This window comes from Triturus cristatus, chromosome 4_2, assembly GCF_964204655.1.
Source record: "Triturus cristatus chromosome 4_2, aTriCri1.1, whole genome shotgun sequence".
Lineage (NCBI taxonomy): Eukaryota > Metazoa > Chordata > Amphibia > Caudata > Salamandridae > Triturus > Triturus cristatus.
The window spans coordinates 130,033,097-130,054,840 of NC_140586.1; the positions used below are offsets into that span (position 1 = coordinate 130,033,097).

A 21,744-nucleotide genomic window follows, 5' to 3' on the forward strand; every position below is an offset into this window, starting at 1 on the left:
TTGTAAAGCAGCACAGCTGGAAGTAAACAAAAAAAAGGTGCTATCACTCAGTCAACACTAGCCGCATCAGATTTATTTATTTTTAACTTTCAACCATGCTACACAGCAGTTGGCTATTGTACATTGCACAAACACACATTGACAAAGTCAATATATCTTGAGGCGAGACCTATTGGTTTTGCCAATGCATAAGAAAAAAAAATTGCTATAATGCAGCCAGTGCTAACCGCATCACATTTTTTTTCTGGCGAGGGGAGAGGCAACCAATAATGGGATTAAGGTGTCTGAGTATGGGACAAGCAATGACTGGGTAGGGGTGAGGATACTGGGCAAGCGATGATGGGGAAGTAGGCAGGGGGTAAGGCAAGCAACGACAGGTTGAGGGGGGGGAGGAAATAGCTCAAGCAACAAAGCAAGAGAGGGATGGGACAAGTAACAAGTCAGTAAGGGGGGTGAATGGGTCAACAAACAACCCGCAGGTGAGTAGGGAGTAGATGAAGCAAGCAACAGGGCAACAACTCCGGAGAGGGGGGGTGGGAACACAATAACTCTGAGTAAGACGGGCGAGGCAGATCTCAACCACACGCACTCTTATAGAGTGCTACATCTTAAAAGAGCACAAAAAAATAAAGTACCTCCGGAAGCACATGTGCACGGGGAGGACTGTGGCAGCCAACAGGATGCAGGACTTGGTCAAGGTTCCATGGAAGGCACAAACACACAAAGAGAAGGTGAAACAGGCACTCGTTGACCAATGAGAAGCAAGGAGATGAGTAACCATGAAGCCAACCGCCAAGTAATGGGCGGGCTTTAAGCCCCCTGTCTGCAAACCAAATGTGTTGCAAGCGACAGCACATGCGCTGTTTCATACGAGACCTAAAAATGGTAGACTAATTTGAAACAGTGCTAGCTGTGCTCTTTCAAGAATTCGTGTTAGATGATCAACACTGTAACTCAGTCTGGTTTCCAATACATGGTGCCCAACCAGAAGATAAATGGACAGCTAGCTGAACAAACAAGTCACCTTTTTAAGAATATTGATAATGTGGTGCCACCCAAGTGGATTTTGTCTACTATGTAGTATGTAAAGGCAGAAAGTAGAGTCCCCGGACAGATGTTTGTTGCTCTCTCAGTAACGAGGAGGAATACAGAATTATGGGCATGGGATATGTGATTAGTGTACTATGGAGATATATCAGGCGTTTGCTGATTCAGAGAGGATCTTATTGGAATTGCAGCATAATTGGAAATAATGGAGCTGCTACTGGCCTGGCAAGATATGATCCAGCTACAAATGTTTTGTAGCATGTATATGCTTTTTGAAGCTCTGCGTGGAGACCAGAATTTATGTCACAACAATAGCTTCCAATGTGAGTCCACGTAACTGTTGATTTTGAGTCATTTAACATTTCAAAAGTATTAAACTTTGGTTGTAATTGTGTGTACACGGATTGGTGCTCCAACGGATCCTCTTATAGCGCACCACCACATCCTGGCTGCATGAAAACCACAAGCTCCACTTTAATTAATGCAGCAACTTCCAGATCTATGTACAATCCTTTGATCTTAGCATATCTTCAGCCACAAGGTTGAAAAATAGCACTAGCCATGTGTTTCTCGTCAAAACCTCATGGTCTAAAAGTTTAAGACTTCGTTTTCCAGGTACTCAGTAGGCCTTGCATTATAAGGTTGTTTTTTCCAATTTCTTTTCCTCTATGGTTTGCTACAATATTTTTTTGAATGACTGAGCTGAAATGTATAGGCAGTTTTTTAATTCTCAAATTGCAGGGTGTGCTGCAAGTAAGTGAGATTTGGGTTTATTCCAATCCTACAACCCAGTCTCAGAATAACCAGTGCGCCTGGAATATAGGCTAGGCATGAAATCCCTTTTAAATAAGAAGGTTTCCAACTTCTATTGCTATTGGCACAATGCATAATCATTTCTTTGCTGTCTTTTTCCTGGAAGGAGCTTCATGTGTAATACATCAAGTTATTCTGAGGCAGTGGTGTTAGGAAAAGTGTGCCTTTGCTGTTGAACGAGACTCATCATTCATATGCACTTACTGTGGTTCATTCAAGTGGCAGATGGATGCAGTATCTGCATTTCAAATGAAACAAAAGGCTTGGAGGGTGTCACTTGATGGGGCAACGCCAAATAAATTACCTACATAAGGAGTGGTAGTTACTTGTTGTGCCAGGCAACTTGATGGCAGGGAAATATGTGTGATGAAGAAAGAATAACACTCACCAAAGGTCATGGCTCCCACTACAAATCCTTGGGCCCCAACACGCATGTGGATGAGATGCACAGACATCTTCTGATCTCCTCTGTGCTTCAGCCTGTAGAGGCCATACGCCACCACAGCAAAGCAACCGGCAATACCTGGAGGGCAAAAAACAAGACTCCACAAAGTTCACAAAAGTTGGAAATAGTCTACTCCAGATTATACCTGGTCTGGAGTCTTTTAAACTGACCTAAACCTGGAATACCAAAACAGCGTTGTGGCAAACTGGCGCATGTTTCTGTTTTAACTAAATCTATGCTATTTAACAGGAACGCAGGAATCTACAGTTTAGGATAGACTACTTTATATCTAGCCATTTAAATACATGTTTTTTTGCAGGCTATAGACCATTATCAACTGGTGGGCGAAAAGTAGATTGCCCAACATGGCAGTTTATTTGCTAGAGGGGCGGTATTTCCAACAAATGAGCTGGCACATTTCCAGGTAGATTTGTGATATACGTCACAAATTGATTGCAATCTGAATTCAGTCTGTGCTTTAACATTTTTTTTTTTTTTTTTAAAACCTTTATTTTATATCAGTGACACAGCTATTCAGCCGACATCCCGGAGGTACGGCAGCTTTAGAAGTTCAACATATGCTTGCGTTCACATATTACTGACAGGAGAGCCAAAGGTTTTATTTTGCACAAACATAAATACCACCCTAAACACAAGCAAGGCGAAAGGCACCGTAAGCACCAAGAGAGGTTCCCGTCAGGGGGACGAGCCCCATCATGTCCAACAGGCACTGATCTATAGTAAGGGAAAGGAGGGAAAGGCAGAGACTCTAGAAACAATCACATATCAGTGGGAAAGTCAAAGCCGGAAAAGGACTAAGGGGAAAGTTGCTCCTCAGGCGGGTCCGGGTCGGGGGGCAAGCATATGTCCCCTCTGTACTGGTTCCATGGCCCCCACACAGCATGCCATTTCCGAGGGCGCCCCCTAGCACAATACACTGTCTTCTCCCTAAACATGCTCCAGTCCATGTTTTCCATCCACGCTGTCAATGTGGGCGGCCTATTGGAGCCCCACAGCCGAGCGATATCGCGCTTGGCTACCATGTTCCCCAGGGTCACCCACTGAGTCTGTGCCGCGTTGTGGTCAGTAGGACTCCAGACATTCAGGAGACAACAGCGCGCCTCAGGCTGCATAACAATTCCTGTCACCTCCCCCATCACCTCGTGTACTTGCCTCCAGAACTCCATAATCGCACCGCATTCCCAAATAATATGGAGGAAGGTACCCACCAAACCACAGCCTCTCTTACATAGGCCCTCCTCAGAGAAACCCATGTGAACCAACCTGGGCCCCGTCACGTAGACCCTATGGAGTATTTTAAGCTGCACCAGCCTCAGGCACGCGGGGATAGCGACCTCTTTGGGAGAAGAAACTGCGTACTGCCAATCCTCATCATCTAGTTCAAGGCCGTCCCTTATCCATTGGGCGCGCAACCCTAAGAGAAGATCCGCCCGAACATTGATAAGCTTCTTATAGATGAGCGAGATCGTGCTCTCAGGCATGTGACCATCCAGGATCCGATCCTCCAACGGAGAGGACTCGGGCACCTTCTCCCCCTCCACAAGGACTGACCGCAAGGCGTGGCGCACTTGTGCGTATCGGAAGAACTCCGTGCTCCCCAGCTCGTATTCCTTCTGCAGCTCCTCGAACAACTTTATCTTACCCTTAACCAAAAGGTCTCCAACCCTGGATATGCCGATCAAATCCCATTTCTCGAACCCTTTTGTGCGCCAAAGCTTCCCCAGAATCTCAGAGTCAAACAGGGGGGTGGCAAGGGTAAGCTTACCCCTCCAGCCCAGCGAATCCGTCGCCACCTTCCACACATGGACGGCCACTCTGGTGGGCCCCGTGAGGGTGGGGTCCGACGATTTCGAGTACAACGCTCTGTGGTAACCACCCCCACGGAGCAACCAGCGGTCCATGGCGAAGCCAGGGCTGAGCGCCGGACCATAGACACCATGGTTAATCGCGCTCAACTGGGTGGCCCAGTAATAACGTCGAATGTCTGGAAGCGCTATACCACCGTCATACCACGGAAGCGTCAACTTAGCGACTGCGATACGCGAACACCCGTCCCATAATAGCGCGCGCTGGTGGCTTTCGATCTCACGGAAATAGCTGGCCGGGACCAGGTCAAGAGTATTCTGCAGGGCATAGAGGAAACGGGGAAGGGACATCATTTTAAACAGTGCAGCGCGGCCAAGGAGGGAGAGCGGCAATCGCCGCCAGCCCGCCACATCCCGCCGCAGGCGCGCCAAGGGAGGGAGCAAGTTCTTCTCGTAGCGCAAGATGGGGTCGGTGGAAATATAGATCCCCAAATACAAAAAGCCCTGCTGGGCTATCTGGATCGAGCGTGCTTTAACATTTTGAATGCTGGGGACAAACATATCCATGTGATAAGACTTATTTAATGCTGTAAGATTCCCTCATCATAGGGTTGCATTATTTTACATATATTTTTTTTTTCTTTTCACTGAAAAAAAGAAAAGGTTACATGGGTGTTACAGTTGGGAAATAAAATTTAAAAAACTTTCGAAATTCATTGCAAAAAAACAAAGGTTACAAAAGGTTAGGCGCACATTTCACTCATATAAAACCAGAGAAATTCAACAGTTATAGTTACCTGAGCGGAATATAAACTTACGCCTCCGCAATGCACTGCTTATGGCGTCCCCATTGCGCTGCCCATTTTTAGAGGTGGGAGTGTGGCGTTGGTGTACCACCCACTCCCGCTGTGCCAAAAGTCTTAATCGGGCCCTAGATGGATTTGCTAGAGAGGGTTAAAATGTCCGCTATTGCTGCATTTGGTTAAAAGCATTATGGCTTCCCAATTCCCTAACCTCAGTGTGTTAGTGGGTCTGTCAGTGGGTATCTGAGTCGGTCTGTCAGTGGGTGCATCAGTGTCTGAGTGGGTCTATCATTGGGTGCATCAGTCTATGAGTGGTTCTGAGTGGGTGCACGAGCGGGTGCATGAGTCTCTCAGGTGGTCTGTCAGTGGGTGCGTCCGTGTCTAAGAGGGTCTATCAGTGGGTGTCAGAGAGGGCCTTTGATTGGGTGTATTAGTGTCTGAGTGGGTGTGAGAGTGGGCGCATGGGTTTGTGAGTGGAGGCATCAGTCTCTGAGTGAGTCTGTCAGTAGGTACACAAGTGTCTGAGTGGGTTTGTGAGTGGGTACGCAAGTGAATCGGTCAGGGGTGCATGAGTCACTAAGAGGGTTTATCAGGGGGTAGGTGAGTTTCTGAGTGGGTCTGTGAGTGGGTGTGGGAGTGGGTGTATAAGTCTCTGAATGAGTCTTTCACTGGGTGCATGAGTGTCTGAGAGTGGGTGTGTGAGCACCTAAGTAGATTTGAGGGTGCGTGTATGTGTGTGTGTATATATATATATATATATAGCCAAAACTCAGTTTCAAAATTCCAGGATTGTCCTCAAAGAACGGAAGCAGACCCAAAGTGCGGTGCAAATTCCAATAATTTATTTAAATATAACAAGCACCAACGCCGCCATTACGCGTTTCATGAAGATGTGTCAACCGGAACCAAAGTTATGGGCAAGGCAAAAAATGCTTTTCCTATGGCAACATGGTGCTAACTATAACTACCTACTGGCAACTATCAATCAATCAGGCAACTGTAAGCGCGCTACTAACCCGTGAGGGTCTCAAGGCGCGGGGGGGGGGGGGGGGGGGGGCGGTGTCACAGATCTGTTTAGCCGAAGAGCCAGGTCTTAGAGGTCTTCCTGAAGGTGTTGAGGGAGGGGGCACATCTGATGTCTGCCGGTACATACATATATAACCAATATATAACCAATATTCCCAAACTGCTCAACACAAATGTCTGTTTTTCAAGCAGACTTTTTGATGCATTAAGATTAGCACAGGGCTGTCTAAGCTAAGTTAGAAAAGGGATAAGGTATTTTGCCATTTTTACAGCAAAGTCTTTAAGCATGGGATTAGCTGGTGCCATTCACGCAAAGCTGAAAAATGACAAAAACCACTCACGGCATAAAGCTTTAAATTGGTAAAAACACCATCCCAGCCAACATGGAATAAATAAATAAAAGTAGTCCTTGACCTGTGTTTCACTCTCATTAGAGCTCATGAGAGATATGTAGCTCTGTCTAGGCACAAGGGAGCACCCAGTAGAAATCTGAAAGGGTATTACTTTGATTTATACGAGGTGCTAATACTGTGGCTAGAGTGGTAAAACCGTTTATCATTTTTCAGCGCAGCGTGGATGCCATTAGCTATTCCTATGCTTAAAGACTTTGCTGGCAAATGGCAAATTACTTTGTCACTTTTCTAGCTTGGCGTGGATGGCACTAAGCTATCCATGCCACCCTAAAACAGACATTTGAGGTGAGCAATTCTGGAGAGTCTGTGTGTTCTAGAGTGCGCCACATAAAGGAGCTGCCCACGGTTCCCTACTTCATTTTTGCATAATTTATGCAGTCCATTAACACATCTTATTTGGAACAAGTGTAGCAATAAATACGATGCCCACAATTGACATTACAGTGCAACACTGTTATTACCCAAGTAGAGTGCATTGTCTAGGAGTACTTTAAATTAAAAAAGAACATTGCATAAAACTTACATGCAGATCCACTGAATGCAATGTTCTATTTATGATCATTGGTGACAGGACCCGCGCTAGGCTTTTTTTCCTTATTAATGTTGGCCCTTTAACAACAATTTTAATAAACAGTGTATTACACTTATCAAATCTATATGTATACACATATATAATCTCTCCATATATATGTATGATGTAAAAACAAAGAAATATCTCTCTCTCTCTCTCTCTATGAGTCGCTTCCTTGCTTTTGGCGTCCGAACCCTATCGAGGGCATTGGAGTGATAGATAGATAGATAGATAGATAGACAGACAGACAGACAGATATCTTTGTTTTTACATCATACACATAGTGATTCATTTTGGTAAATGTGTGGGGGAAAAAACTGTAATACATTTCTGACTGCAAAAGAAACCTAGAGAAGATAAGACATAGATCAATGTTTACACACCAGCAGGAAATGATCAAATCACGTTCCTATTCAGTTTGCTCAAGTTCCCTTCTGGTTTAATTCAGTAGCCCCAATTTACTTCTCAGCTTCACCTTCACGTTCACTGTTGTTGGTTTGTGTCTTTCAATCAATTCACTGGCTTAAGGATTTTTTTTTCCAAAGCTAGGGCTCCGTGGAAAAACAAACTTATTTCTGAGGGTCCTCATGCAACCCCTCTGTGCTAGCGCCCTTTTTTGTGGGTTGTTTTTTCTCCAATCCTGCATTAATATGCCTGTAATGCCTTAATGGACCTACCATATCTATCCCTCTTACTCATCCCCTTTAGTTTATAAGGACTGAGACCTATAAAGAGAAGGACAAAGATGTCAATGTGCTGTCCGTGTGCCACTTGTGTGGTGCACCCCACTGGACAGTCTCAAGTTTGTCCTTATCCTTCGGACAGTCTGGCCTTCCGCACTGGAAACAACGCACGGAAGGTGGCCTCTGTAAATGGACACAATACGTTCCCTCTAGGTAGGAACATTGATCTCCAGAAGTATCCTGTAGAACTGGACACAAAACACTGAAGAGACCTCCAGAAGTGGACGCAAAATCCCAGATGTAGCCTCCAGAACTGGACATGCGCGAACCTAAGAACCGGACACATTACACCAGACAGGGCCTTCGGAAATGGGCACATTATCCTGCAGATCCTTCACTAATCATTTAGTCCGTGCTAACAGGACTCTTCTCAAACCTCAGTGGATGCACTCCAACACACCACTGGTTCCACTCAATGTCTTGGTACATTTATTTGAAATGTGTACTTTAGCTCCAACGTGAGGGACAGTCGTCTGCTAACAATCCCAAAGCCACTCGTTACATGATGCCACAGTGATCTGGTCAAAATCAATGCACGCAACACATCACTACATCTTTCAAATTAAATCAGCCCACTGTGATCTGGAAGTGTGGGGGCTGAGGGAAGCTGAGGTCGCCGTCACCCCATAGGCAGACAGCATCGCATACTAATCAGGTTGACAGCCACTGATGTGGGCCCTCCTGTTCCTGCCTCAGCTGTTTTCTTAATGAAAAGATGCTGTAGATCTTGCACGGCTGCATGCTAACCGGATTATCCAAACCTAATGAACAACAACCCTCATTAGTGGCCTGTTGAATGTTATTGTGGAAATTCAATAAACACTGATTTAGAGCAACAGATATATTTCTCCCACGTGTCTCTCTCGGTTAGAGTCAATTTAAAGGGGAACTCAAACAAAAAACGTCTATTTCCTGGACCAATGCACATTACAATTAAAAAAAAATAATTGGAACACCTGAACCTGCCACTGTAAATATTATACCGCTCCTGTGCCAAGATAGGAGGGTCAACTTAAAGCACAACAACCCAACCCTGCCACACGGATAGACTTGCGCCACTCTCTAAACCCTTATTTAATTTCCATGTGGACCTGTTTTGGGCTGTGGAAAGTAATGCTAATAATTTCAAAAGTTTCGTTCTTGGAGGTAGTTCCCATCCTCATTTTGGAAAAGCAAAGACAGCGAGGTGTAGATTTAAAACAGCTGATAATGTTGCAGGAAACTTGGAAAGGGTTCTTGCAGTTCAAGAGAGATCCAACATCTATGATTTCTTCGGCATCATTTAATGCATGCTTTCAATACATTGACTCACTCAAACTTAAGGGGGCGGGGCGTAGAAATTAGCAAGGTAAATACATACTTGCATTGATGCCTCGAAATCAGCCGATCAGCCAACCAACACATCTTATTATATTACCGCCACTGGAATTGGACTAGATTGCATTCTGGGTGCGCTTGAGGTAGCCAATGATCAACTGCTACAAGAGTTTCATTTAGTACGCCTCTAATTTTATACTGCTTCCTACTTGTTTAGAAGGTATATTAAGGCTTTGGCACAGTGCTAACGCTTACAGATCCGTCAAGGGTCGCGTGGTGTCACGTCGAGTGACCCCATCGTTATGTTGTCTAGTGGTTTTGGAAAGTTATAAAACAAACGACATCTTTTGGTCTCAGATTATTAAGCGCTTAGAGTGGCGGAGGTAGTGCTGTTATAAAAAAAAACACGTCAATTGATAATTGTTCTGTAACTGCTGCCAGCAAAGATCGGCTGCAGACATTTGAGTACATATTGGCAGAGTCCCACGTTTTGTCTTACTGGAAAAACTGATAAGTTATTTAAACGGCATCACTGTGCAGGGCATTCAGGGCACGGCTTCGTCTAAAAATAAACTTGCTGGGACAGCCCTCTTTGAAGAGGGCATCTGGTGCCACGGGATGTGCTATGGGTACTTCCGGCAAAACTAGGACAGCCTCTCTCTGACCTTGTGAAAGGCCTGGAATGACAGTACACAACTTTCGTCCTACAACAAAGACTCTGTATTTTAAACGTGCCCTGTACGAGCCGAAATAGGGTGCATTGGCATAACAACTGGGCAACACAAAGCCTGGCAGGTTTACAGCCAACCTCTGTGTTATGGTCACTTAATAAAAGAGGGTATCCAACATAGTTCCGGGAGTGAAGAATCCATGCCAGATTATTAAGCTAGCCACATAAGAAATCAGTATATTCTATATCTAAATGGAAATCATTTCGCTAGTGACTGCGATGAAAATCTGGAATGCATCCATCATTCCTGTCCCACATTCGACATCCCTAAGATCTTGGGACACTGCCAGCAGTACACACAGACTGAATAAAAAGGCTCATTTTTAGACCGGAAATCAGAGAGCAGACTTTGTCTAAAATTAATACAACAACCCGATGCTTGGTTAAATTCACATTATTATTGCTGGCCGATATCAAACCAGAGAAAGAAGCGGCGGGTAGGGCTAGATTTGGAAAGCAGAAGTGACCAGCAGGTTATGATCCTGTCCTGCGGCCTTACCTTGTAGCAGTGCATACAGCTAGGCGACTGCTTCATCCTAACAGTGAGATTTCAGTTTAACCCCTTTTCAACCAAACCTTAAAAGAAGCATTACACTTCTTTTTTGTGATACGGCATGTTTGTCTCTTTTTATGCATTTATTTATGGTTTTTTACCAATAACATTATTACTAGTAGTCTTCTACATACAATTTACACAGAATGAACAGACAAACATTTGGGTGGATTACGTTTATAAGGAAATATGGGCATGGTTGATGATTGGTGCAAACATGAACAGAGCATACACAGTTCCAGGAGCTGAAAACATGATAACAGGGGTTTAATAAAGGTCGAGGTTTGTTGTTGCTGCGTTGAGTTGCAGGACCTGACATTTCCACTGGGGTATGACACAGCAGCTTCAGACCCCTTGTATGGCAGCCAAGCAAGTGCAGTATTTAGATGTCTCGGAACCACAACATGGCACGTGCTGGATTAGGAAAGGAAAACTTAGTTTCCTTGCAGGGGGTTTCAACTGACCATGTGGGACCTGCAGAGGAGGGCTTGCCATGGAATGCCTGGATATCAGAGTCAGGCGTTTCTGAAGTGCTCCGTATTTGGATGAGAACTATCCAGTCTAAAGGTGCTATATAAGGCTGTGTGCCTGGCTAGGGATTCTTCTAGAACAGTAGTTCTTAACCTTTGGATCTCAGCAGACCCACCCCTCCCCCACTTAATCATTATTGCAGTCCGGGGAACCCTACCGAATCATTAATGTAAACCCAGGGACCCTCCACTGAATTATTGTTGGAATCCAGGGACCTTGGCCTAAGCAATTTTGATGATTTGAACAGCAAAACAATACATAATCAAGTATCCATCAAACCAATACACAAATGATGAAATATTTTATTTAATTCACAAACAAATATGAAAAAAATCCACAATGTAATGATCTTAATGGGAAGGCTGGTGTTTTTCTAAATTCAATTGATGCCACCCATTCTCTATTTTATATTCTGTTTGATGCACGTGCACTTCTCCCACAAATCAACCTGAGAATACCAACTTAATTTTTAGCCTCCAATTTCAAATTCCTACACATTTACGGAACAATTGAAATGTAACATTTATTTTTGCTTATCTATTTACATTTAAGTAATCTAATATTATTACATTTTCTAAGCAGTTGCAGACCCCCTGAGTTGGCATTATGGACCCCCAGGGTCACTGGACTACGGGTTAAGAACCGCTGTTCTAGAAGACAATGGTCGATGGACCCCTCTGCTTATTCAATACTTAGTACTGATGCAGGGATTACCATGAAAAACACCTAATCACACCATTTTTGGTAATGTCGATAGTGAAACTACATCAACCTTCAGAAAGGCAATCCACACAATGCACAATGTTGTCAATTAGGTCGTTTATAAGGATCAGGGCTGGCAACGCTGTTTAAAAATGGATTCGCAATTAAAGGAGCAATTGGAGAAATTTAGAGCACAGTGCTAAACTAAGGGTGGAATTGGGTGCTGAACTAAGTGCGGAAATGCGCACTTGCCTAGGTTTGCCCAGAGGCCTCTTTCTGAAATAACAACTTTTAAAGAATTCTGGTACAGCATGATTACATCTCATTCCCCCAGGGTGCAGACAGTCAACTTATCCAGCATTAGAATCACAATGCTCATTGAACTCACTGCAACAGATTGCATTTTGTGAATGGTAATTCTGTACATCTACATAGAATGCGAGTGTTAAAATAACACCTTAATAATCAGACACAGATAACCTGGAATGGAATGAGAATAAGTGACATTGAGAATATAGCCCCTTTGCGGCCCAGCTAAAACCCCGGATGGCAGCCATGCTAGAGGACGCGCTGACCAGAAGCGAACTTCCGCGAATCGATCTTGGCGACATTCCCGAAACCACATAGGGACCCAACACTGCCCGCTTCATATAGACCGATCACGCTATTGAACGCGGACTGCAAAATACTAGGTAAGATACTGGCAGACCGTTACAGTCAAATCCTCCCCGCCCTGGTACACCCAGACCAATGTGGCTTTGTCCCACAGCGCAACACCTCGCTGAATCTGAGCGGACTGTTCCACATCCAAGATAGGGCGAAAGATCAATTCCCGGGGGCAGCCTGCCTGATTCTGGACCTTGAAAAAGCCTTCAATACACTACTATGACCATACTTGTTTGCAGTCCTCCGGAAAATAAAGGTAGGCCCAACTCTACTGGCGTACACAACTCCTCTACAGGGGACTCACCTCCAGGGTCAGGATAAGCAAACTTATATCCAATACATTTCCGGTGGAACGGGGGACTAGACAGGGGTGCCCCCTGTCCCCGCTCCTTTTTGCTCTGGCAGTAGAGCCCTTAGCAATACGGTTAAGACGAGAGGGGGAAGTATGGGGGATTCCACTAGCTGACACGGTTCACTGTGTATCGCTATACGCAGACGATCTCCCGATCTACGTCCATGACGTTACCAGTGACCTCACACCAATATGGTCGACACTGCAAGACTTTGAAACGACCTCCGGTCTCAAGGTTAACTGGAATAAATCTACGCTCTTCCCACTTAGTCCTCACTTGGTGCCCCTAGACATCGCAGTTGGCACCCAAACGATCACCTGGAGTGCCGTAGCCCCTCGCTATCTGGGAGTACGGTTGTATCACTCTCCCGAAGACCTATACGAAGGAAATCATTGAAAGACATTAGCGGGACTGCGAACGGCAGTAAACTCCTGGAAAACATTACCCCTGGCTCCCATCGGGCGCTTAGCCATAGCTAAAATGATTATGGTACCTCGACTCCTGTATCATTTCACAAACCTCCCGGTCATACCACCACGTTCATTCTTTCGGGAATTAGACACGCTCCTCACAGCATTGATATGGGGGGGGGGTGGACGGCATAGGTTAGCTCTGACCACACTACCATTATCCACAACCCGTGGGGGGCTGGGAGCTCCATCCTTCGAGGCGTAATTCCTCACGGCACAACTCCAATGGCTGACTCACTGGACAGCAGAAGGACATATAGGGGAAACAACTTCCGACGAAGGTCGAATACCCCTACCAGCTATCCGGAGGCTATTAATGCCGGGTTTCAAGCCATTACGCACGCACCCCGTACAAATATCCATAGCCCGCAAATGTATGCTACGAATCCACCGCATGTCGAGGGGGAAGCCCTTGTACTCCCCATTACTCCCATTAGTAGGGTTTCCCCCGCAAAGGCAAATACTACACTGCAAGTGCCCTTCGAGTCTGGACAGAACACGACGTGACTGAGGTTGAGGCCCTGTTTGAAGAAGGACAGTTAAAGACGTATGTCCAACTGGTGGAGCATTATGACCTCCCACCGGGACAATTCCTAGCCCACAGGCAATTCCTTGATCACGGCTGACACTACTGGGATCTCCGGGAGGGGGGAACGCCCGACACACCCAGTGCTACACATAATCCTTCGTATGGGTGTGGGCAGGCATCTGGTAACCTGGCACTACAAAGCGATACGAGAGCTGACCAGTACTCCCCTAGATGCGCTGCGACAAACCTGGGAGGGCACGGTGGGACGGGTGTTCCATGATAAAGAATGAGAGAAGGTGCTGGAATATCCCAAAAAAGTCTCCAGGAATGCATGCTTCAAAAACATCCAGTACAATATCTTACACTGGGCATATTTAACACCCCATCGGTTACACCGTTTCTACCCTAACACACATTTCGCATGCCCCCGCTGCCAAGCCCAGGAGGCGAATTTTAAGCACATGTTCTGGGACTGCCCCAACAGACAGTATTAGGATAAGGTGCAGCAGACACTCCAAGCGACGGTGAATCTCCCGAACATATCCACATGGGAGGTGTGCGCCCTTGGAATCTATCGCAGAGGGAAATCCCAAAAGTTACAATGGCGGTTCGCATCCCTGGCCCTTCTAGCAAAGAGGGGAATAGCCATGCATTGGCGAGCCCCAGCGGGACCCCCAGAAATGGTATGCGTAGGCGCTATGAAAAAATGGGGCGCAGCAGAGGAGGAGGCACTCAAAAACGAAGAAGTGAAAGGAACTCGCAAACATACCATCTCCCTGGACTTGGCACAGCTAATGTTCAAATTCACACAAGAAACGGCAATAGTGGCAACACCTGAAGCCTCACAACCCCAACCACAAGCTCCACCTGTACCCCCCACGGAATAGATCACAACCCCCCCCCCCCCCCCCCCCCCCCATATATATAACATCACGACACACTCAACCACGGGCATGCCCGGGACATGTCAGACACGTCCCCCCGAAAGCTTGCATATAACCTATCCCCCCCCTTTTCACACGCAACGGCACAGCGACACTGACCCACAACCAGACGCATCACTGATCGCCACAAATGTACAACCCGACTGCTCCCGCTCCTCCATTGCACCCGGTTTCCCCCCCGCAGTTCATGGTTTGTTTTTCCCACTTTGGTAGTTCCGAAAACGAATTCTCCGTCAAGGAATACCTTCCTACACCATATATGAGATGGTATACAAGGGTAGAGGTGAGGGCGAAACACCAACCCACACCCCCCGGGATACTTACCCAACCTGACATTGCATAACATACTAATGTATGCCGAATTAACCAGAAGACAACTCCCGGACTGATACCAGCTACCTTAACCAAGTTGGTTTTGATGTACGATGAGATGGTTAAATACATTTGTATAAATCAGATTCAAATACTCGCAAATGTATGAAATAATATGTCAATGATGCAATGACAACTTGTAATAGGAAATGTAAAATCTCAATAAACAAATTTAAACAAAAAAAGTGACATTGAGAATATTACGCATCAGGCCCATTACTAAGTCCTCAAATCTTCTTGGATACTAATGTGATCGTTGGGGGAGGTAGTTGAAGGTAAATTGTTTTAATATAAAGTAACAAGAAAGCAGGAGGCTAGTGGAGCGAAGACAATAATTGTGGAAAAATATCAATTTGAGGAGCAAAGACAGTGCTACTGGTTTGCTACGATGGGAATTGTGTTATAGAGAAAAATTTGCTCAGAAAGGACAATGCTCACCTACTGGGACAAAAGGAGAATCTTTTGCTTTCCGAACCAATTTAGATGTCTGGCTGTCTGCTTCTTCAGGAGACCAACGATTATCAGAGGCCATTTTGCTTGAATACAGGGGATGCTTTATAACTGGAAAAAAGAAAACAAGAGATATCACAAATAAAATAAAATCAACTGTTACACTGTGTAATCTGCAAAGATTGAAGGAGATGAAATGCATGCTAGAATGTAAAAACGGCTCAGTTACAGGATCCTAAAGACCACTTTAGCCCTCAGAAGAGCACCTCAGTTGTAGATATGCTTTTTAAAAATGTATTTTCATCTTCTCACATTGTCACCTCACATCTGCAAGCTCTGCAGATTTTATAATTGTAGCGTTTCGGCCAAACTTTGTCTTTAGCTGGCCGTCATAATGAATGAACGCAATCTCTAAAATGTTGTCTTCGGAAACTCAGGGGGTCAGAGCTTCTTAGACAGTGAAACAGATAAGACAAGTTTGGTACAAATGTGCTGAACAGTACACCTTGGTGCACAGCAGCATCCAAACTTGCTATTTGTTTACGTGCTTGGTGTAAAATGTGTTCGGAGTTACTTTGAACACAGCAACATTAACTCAGTGGCAGATGTCTGATCTAGTTCATCTATTTTTAGCCTCCTGAACGCTCCACATTTGATTTGGACACCAGCCTTTTGTTCTTCTAAATCAGGACCACTCACTAGGTATTGCTTTCCAACCTTCCTTTTTATTTGTCATGTTTTCAGTCAATACTTGCACTAGGCGTTCTATACTTTACAACTTGGTTTAATATTGTGCCCCTATTATGAGACTTATTTTGCAGATAATAAAATTAATTATCGACAGATACAATTTGGACAATTTGGGCAATGGTGCCGTCTTTGTTCCCATGTGATAAAATGTTGCATCCAACAAAAACATTTTCATTAAGCTTTCAACCGATGTCATTAATCCTGCATTTATTTCTTTTGTGTAAATTATTTAGAAAAGATTTATGGGCTTGAATAAAAAAAAAAATGTAGGCGATTAGTCAAATGCTATGCGGAAAATTGTCCTTGTATTGAATTTGTTTTTTATCAAATGAGGCTACAACATGGCATTGACCAGTGTCCAAGGGAAGAGGGGCATCATCTTGCAAAGATTCACAATGATTAATACCTGCATAAAGATGGAGATGGTATACAGATCCCCGTGACTAATAGAACAGGTTTCTTAGTACAGAATTAAATGTATATTCGGAGAATTTTCTACTGATATTACCTACTGGCGGTCGCCAGTAGGTAGTTATAGTTAGGACCACGTTTCCATAGGAAATCCGCAACATTCTATTTTGAATAACTTTGGCGCCGGTCGACGAATCCTCGCGAATTTTTCAAAATAGGTGGGGCGCTACGCTCCGCTCCTACCCTGAAAGTCTCGGGGGGATTCGTCAAGCGGGGGCTGAGATAAAAGGGGGGTCCCAAAACGCGTTTTTCCCATGCATTTTTCCATAGGACCTTTAGACACAGCTACAGCCCGAACGGCTGAACAGAATTACTTGAAATTTGGCAGAGAGGTAGTCCTCAGGTCAAGGAAGTGCCTTTTGTAGGTTTGGTGTAAATCTGTTCAGTAGATTCTGAGAAAATAGCCTTTAAATCAATATATATATCTGTGGCAGCTTACGGTGCGCTTACCGTAAGCTTACCGTACGCGTACGGTAGCGAGCGCGATTTTGATTGGCTCTTAGATCTTAGTAAACATTCGAATCGGTCGAAACCAGGAAGCGGCGGCCGCCATTTTCTCTCTCGCTCTCTGAGTTGGGCAGCAAAAACGAAGCCAAAAAATGTCTAAAGAGGCAGTTTCTTGAGATCCTAACCACCCAGCATTGATATAGGGGTCCCCAAACAACCAAGCCCAAAAAAAAAAATTTTTTTTTTTTTCGGAAAATCGCCGATTACGCTTACCGTACGCATACGGTAAAAAATTTTAAAAAAAAAAATTATCCACACTCTCCCCACCCCGTGTGCAAATGTTGCCCGAAGGGCACCATTTGTGCATGGCTTATTAGAGATAAGAAATTAACAAAGAATAAATTTCACAAAGATGCGCATAATATGTCCCCCATGTGCGCACGGTGCGCGAAGCGCATCGTGCGTACATGGCCCATCTCGCATAACGTGGGCACGCGGTGCGCGCAGCGCACCGCGTGACCACCGTGCGCGCACGGAACGAACTGCGTTAACTGGGCGCGCACGCCACGAATGGCGTAAAGTAACTTAGCATTTAAAAAAACGTACAAATTCACTGAAAAAACCATAGGTTTCACACATGTTATAGTTAGCTGTACATTTCACTCGTAAAAAACCAATGAAATTCCCCCGTTATAGTTAGTGCAGGCAACTATAACTCACGCGACCGCAATCTTCTGCTGATGACATATGTGTCTTTATGAAAAAAAAATATTTGTAATATATGTATAGCTAAAATTTAATGGAAGAAGACATGGGCAAATAAGTGTCTAAATACAGTATTAGCATCAGCTGAGGATTGCGGTCGCGTGAGTTATAGTTGCCTGCACTAACTATAACGGGGGAATTTCATTGGTTTTTTACGAGTGAAATGTACAGCTAACTATAACATGTGTGAAACCTATGGTTTTTTCAGTGAATATATATCTTACCTTAAACTATGCTTAAAATAGGGCTGCACTTGTTCAGACACTGAAGAGAAAATGGATCAGGTTTTCAAAATTACGAATGGGTAAGTAAATAATCTCCACCAACAGTCTTAATATGACAATTTTGCTCACACATAATCATTGTGGATGTCCTGAAAACATCTCTGGATTTTGACTATTTGGAGGCTCGAAAACCTGGATCTAGGTTGAGCTAAGGCTTGTCCTACAGCATTGGTAAAATGCTTCTGTTGCACTGACTGCACTTCAAAGCACTGCCCAACACTGTTTGGTGTGGAAATCAGAATGCAACAGCTTTTGACGTTGATGCTCTAGCACACCTGCATGACACGGGGATTCGTTTGCGAGGTTACAGGGAGCAGAAATTAAAGGCGGCGTAGGAGATAGGCAATTGATAGTTTTACCATTTATCGGATGCCTACACGAGATGAGCGTGAAAACTCAAGTAACTGAGCGTGCTTTACACACAGCAGGTATACTGAGATGTGAGTTTGCTACAGCTGCTATGGTTTTTACGCCTTGAAAAGTGACCAGAAAAAAGTCCCCGATACGAAAGCTCTCAAAGGTATGTCAAACTCCTGGTTCTGGTTCTGATTCTTGGTGTTCTCGAGACCCACTCAAGGATCCAAAATGGAGCTAACCAGGGACTCTTGCAAAGAGTTGTGGAAGCCACTGCTCTCTCTCGCTCTACTCACACAGGAACAAGTGCTAATGGTATTAATAATGGTTCCACGCTGACCCATCCTTCCCTATTAACATGGCAGCTTCTCTTTCTCGCTCTCCTCGGTGGACTTGTGGCATAAATCATGCATCTTTTTCTAAATAAATAATTTTGGAAAGGCAGAGTTGTCTGGAGCGTGTCCCTCCCTTTTCCATAACTGCTGTACATGGAGGAATCACTATGGCGACCTCGCAAGATGTCTTCTGTACACTCGGACTGAAAAAATACAGAACAGCTGCATTTGGTAGTACATTGGAGCAATGCAGGTCACCTCCTGCATCCAGCGTTACCAAAAGCAGAATTTCAAAGCCAATCTAAAAGAAATGGTATCAATAGAACTGCACGGAATAATAATCATCAATCTAGAGAAAGGACATTTTAATTTTTTTTTAAAAAGGACAGTACACAGTAGAAAGTTCAAACAAACATAAAAATGATAACAAACAAGTACACACCCTGGCAATGATAACGAGGGATTGTCTGCCTGAACATTCAACTGAAATTTACTTTTGTGTTTTCGGACACACGGTAATTTAATTTGCAATGCAGTTTTGCCCCCATCGAATGCGTCTTACAATGTAAGCAAAAACATGCACCTATTGTGAAGGTTTTTTTTTTTAACTTTATTGTTGACATACATGAAAGCATAATATAAATGAAAAACGAACTCATTAGAAATTGCTATATAAAAAAGAGAAAATACAGAAAGCAAAAGAATCCCAGAATGTGTCAAGACTTTTAGTTTAACTATTCCACCAAAATTCCATTTCGGACGTCAAGGCACTCGATGCAAACCCACTCTTTGCAATATCCCAGTGAACTTTTTAGAATGGAACGGCAAATTTAAAAATAATTTTACGGTGACCTCGCAAAGAAGGGGCTGTATTGCATTGCATGGTCTATCAAAAATGGTGCGAAATGTAAGGCAACCTTCTAACCAGGTATAAGTAAGAGTTTCTGAAAATAAAGGACCGTGTCTCATTGAGGGAATTTTCCATGATGTTCTTTGAATTCTAATGATATATGGGTGCGTATGCTAACCTAAGAAGCATCAAAACTGTTCTGCAGAAGTCTTTCTTCCTCCCAGAACTGTCCTCTGCCCCACCTCGCGCCTGTTATTGGTATTCTACTTTTCTTTTGTTGTACTTCGACATTCGACTTCTGGCTCCATCCATGTCATCAGGAATCACATCCCTAGCATTGGCTTTGATCTTTGGACTGTCCATAGTTTTAGGTCGGTTAGTCCAGTTGAGGTAAAGCAAGATAGGGCTGGTATTTATGGTCTCCGTTTACACTCAGAAAGAGTAGACAATATCTATCCCATATGTATACTTGTCAACTCGCCTCAATAACCCAGCTACACGGGGATACACGTCAACACACCCTTGATTGGACTCATTTAGATTATGGAAAATTGTTTTTAATCACATTACCCCGCCCGATACCAAGCAAGATGCATCCAAAAGCTTTCTCTTATCACCCTTCTGAGAATGTTTTCACCATTTACTTTTAAAGGAGAGCCCTCTTAAAAGTCCAAGTTCTCCTTGTGGAGCAAACTGAGCGATGGCTTGGTATGTCAGAGCACTCGCGTTTCCCAGACCCATGACAGTCCAATTGTTATCCTGTCATTATAGTATATGTAGTTATGAGCATAAAGCTAATAAACATAACTACGAGTACCAAAATGCAAAGAAAATGAAAACATGAATTGGATAGCTACTCGAGCACATAATTAGAGCATCAGAGAATTCTGACATGATGATATTTGGAAAATGCAATAAGCAGAACGGAGTTAGCCTTAACTTGATTTTAAACTCTCTTTTTGGGGGGAGAGACAACGAAATAAAAATAAAAAGTTGTTTCAATTTAATCGGGAGATTTCATCTGAAACGCGAAGTGGCATATATACATTATGGGGCAGGAATGAGAGTTTGCATGACACGCTAAGTTGGGGAGAGGATGTGGGCCGTCGGCTAAACTACCGACTTTGGTGCTGGAAATCAGGGTTCGAGCCTCGGGGTCGCGACCACATCCTGTGATTCTGGGCAAATCACTTAATCTCCTCGGGCCTTAATGTGTAACGTAACCGGTGCTCCTGTAAAGCGCTCCAATACCTTCGGGTCGAGTTCGCACTATATAAAATCTGCAAAAAAAAACGGTGTTCCTTTGAGCACTCAATCAGAAGTCGACCATGTGAACCACTTTAGACAGTTACCACACCCAGTGGCCTTGACTAACAAGTAGACTCCAGCCAAGTGTCACCTTCAGTCAGTTAACTGTCACCCTCGGCCAGTTAACTAACGGGTTTTTATTTTGTATTCTATAATTGTTGACGCTATACTTACATGGATAAATGCTACGAGTGTTAAGAGGAAAACTGAAGCTATAGATTGAATGGCAATCGTAGGTATAAGGGCAATGCCCCTTTAAGAGCCACCTTAAAGAAGCTATGATGCAGGTTGCGCATGCGCACAGGTAACGGCGTTATTCTATCAAGCTATATTTTTGCATGCCGCGTTCCATACCCAACTAATGCATGAGCGATTACTTACCGGATTGATAACAGCTACTCTTGCGAGCGTCAGACACCTACTGTCGAATCTACTCTAGCTCAACCTCCCTGTGCCCACACAGCTCAGATGTGACAAAAAGTGGGCGAGGCCTATGCACTTGATCCAACCAATGGCAATGAGAAGCAGAGTACACGGTAACCAGTCGCAGAGAGAGCTACTTCGCTTTGTGTTGTCAACCCCCAGAGGCGTACTCACTTCGAACAGCCAAACACAACAGGTCAGGGCTCTTACAACACCCAATTATAAGAAACTTAATACTGTCATTTTAACGTATGCGTACCTTTGATACCGTGTCTTCTAGGCGAGCGTCCGAAAGAGAGGAAGGACGCTGGTTTATTCGTTTTCTGGCAAAAGCAATACAAGCATTTACAATGCAATGGTCTCGGCATTGTTAAAGTTAAAGGTATTGGCATTGCTCATGACATTATTTTTGTTAATCTTTTTGTTTTTAAAACATTTAAAGAAACAGCATTG

General features: G+C 44.2%; 1 protein-coding gene across 1 annotated transcript in view; it reads right to left on the reverse strand.

The window, feature by feature from the left end:
- The window catches only part of HIGD1C (HIG1 hypoxia inducible domain family member 1C), a 36,276-nt gene extending 14,813 nt beyond the window's left edge, over nt 1-21,463 (reverse strand). Inside the window, exons 1-3 of the mRNA XM_085600798.1 lie at nt 21,250-21,463; nt 15,293-15,415; nt 2,249-2,383 (exon numbers count right to left, since the gene is read on the reverse strand). Of these exons, the coding sequence (XP_085456924.1) occupies nt 2,249-2,383; nt 15,293-15,386 (229 nt within the window). The 5' untranslated portion in view covers nt 15,387-15,415; nt 21,250-21,463. The remainder of the gene's footprint in view (nt 1-2,248; nt 2,384-15,292; nt 15,416-21,249) is intronic.
- Between the last annotated feature and the right edge of the window lie 281 nt (nt 21,464-21,744).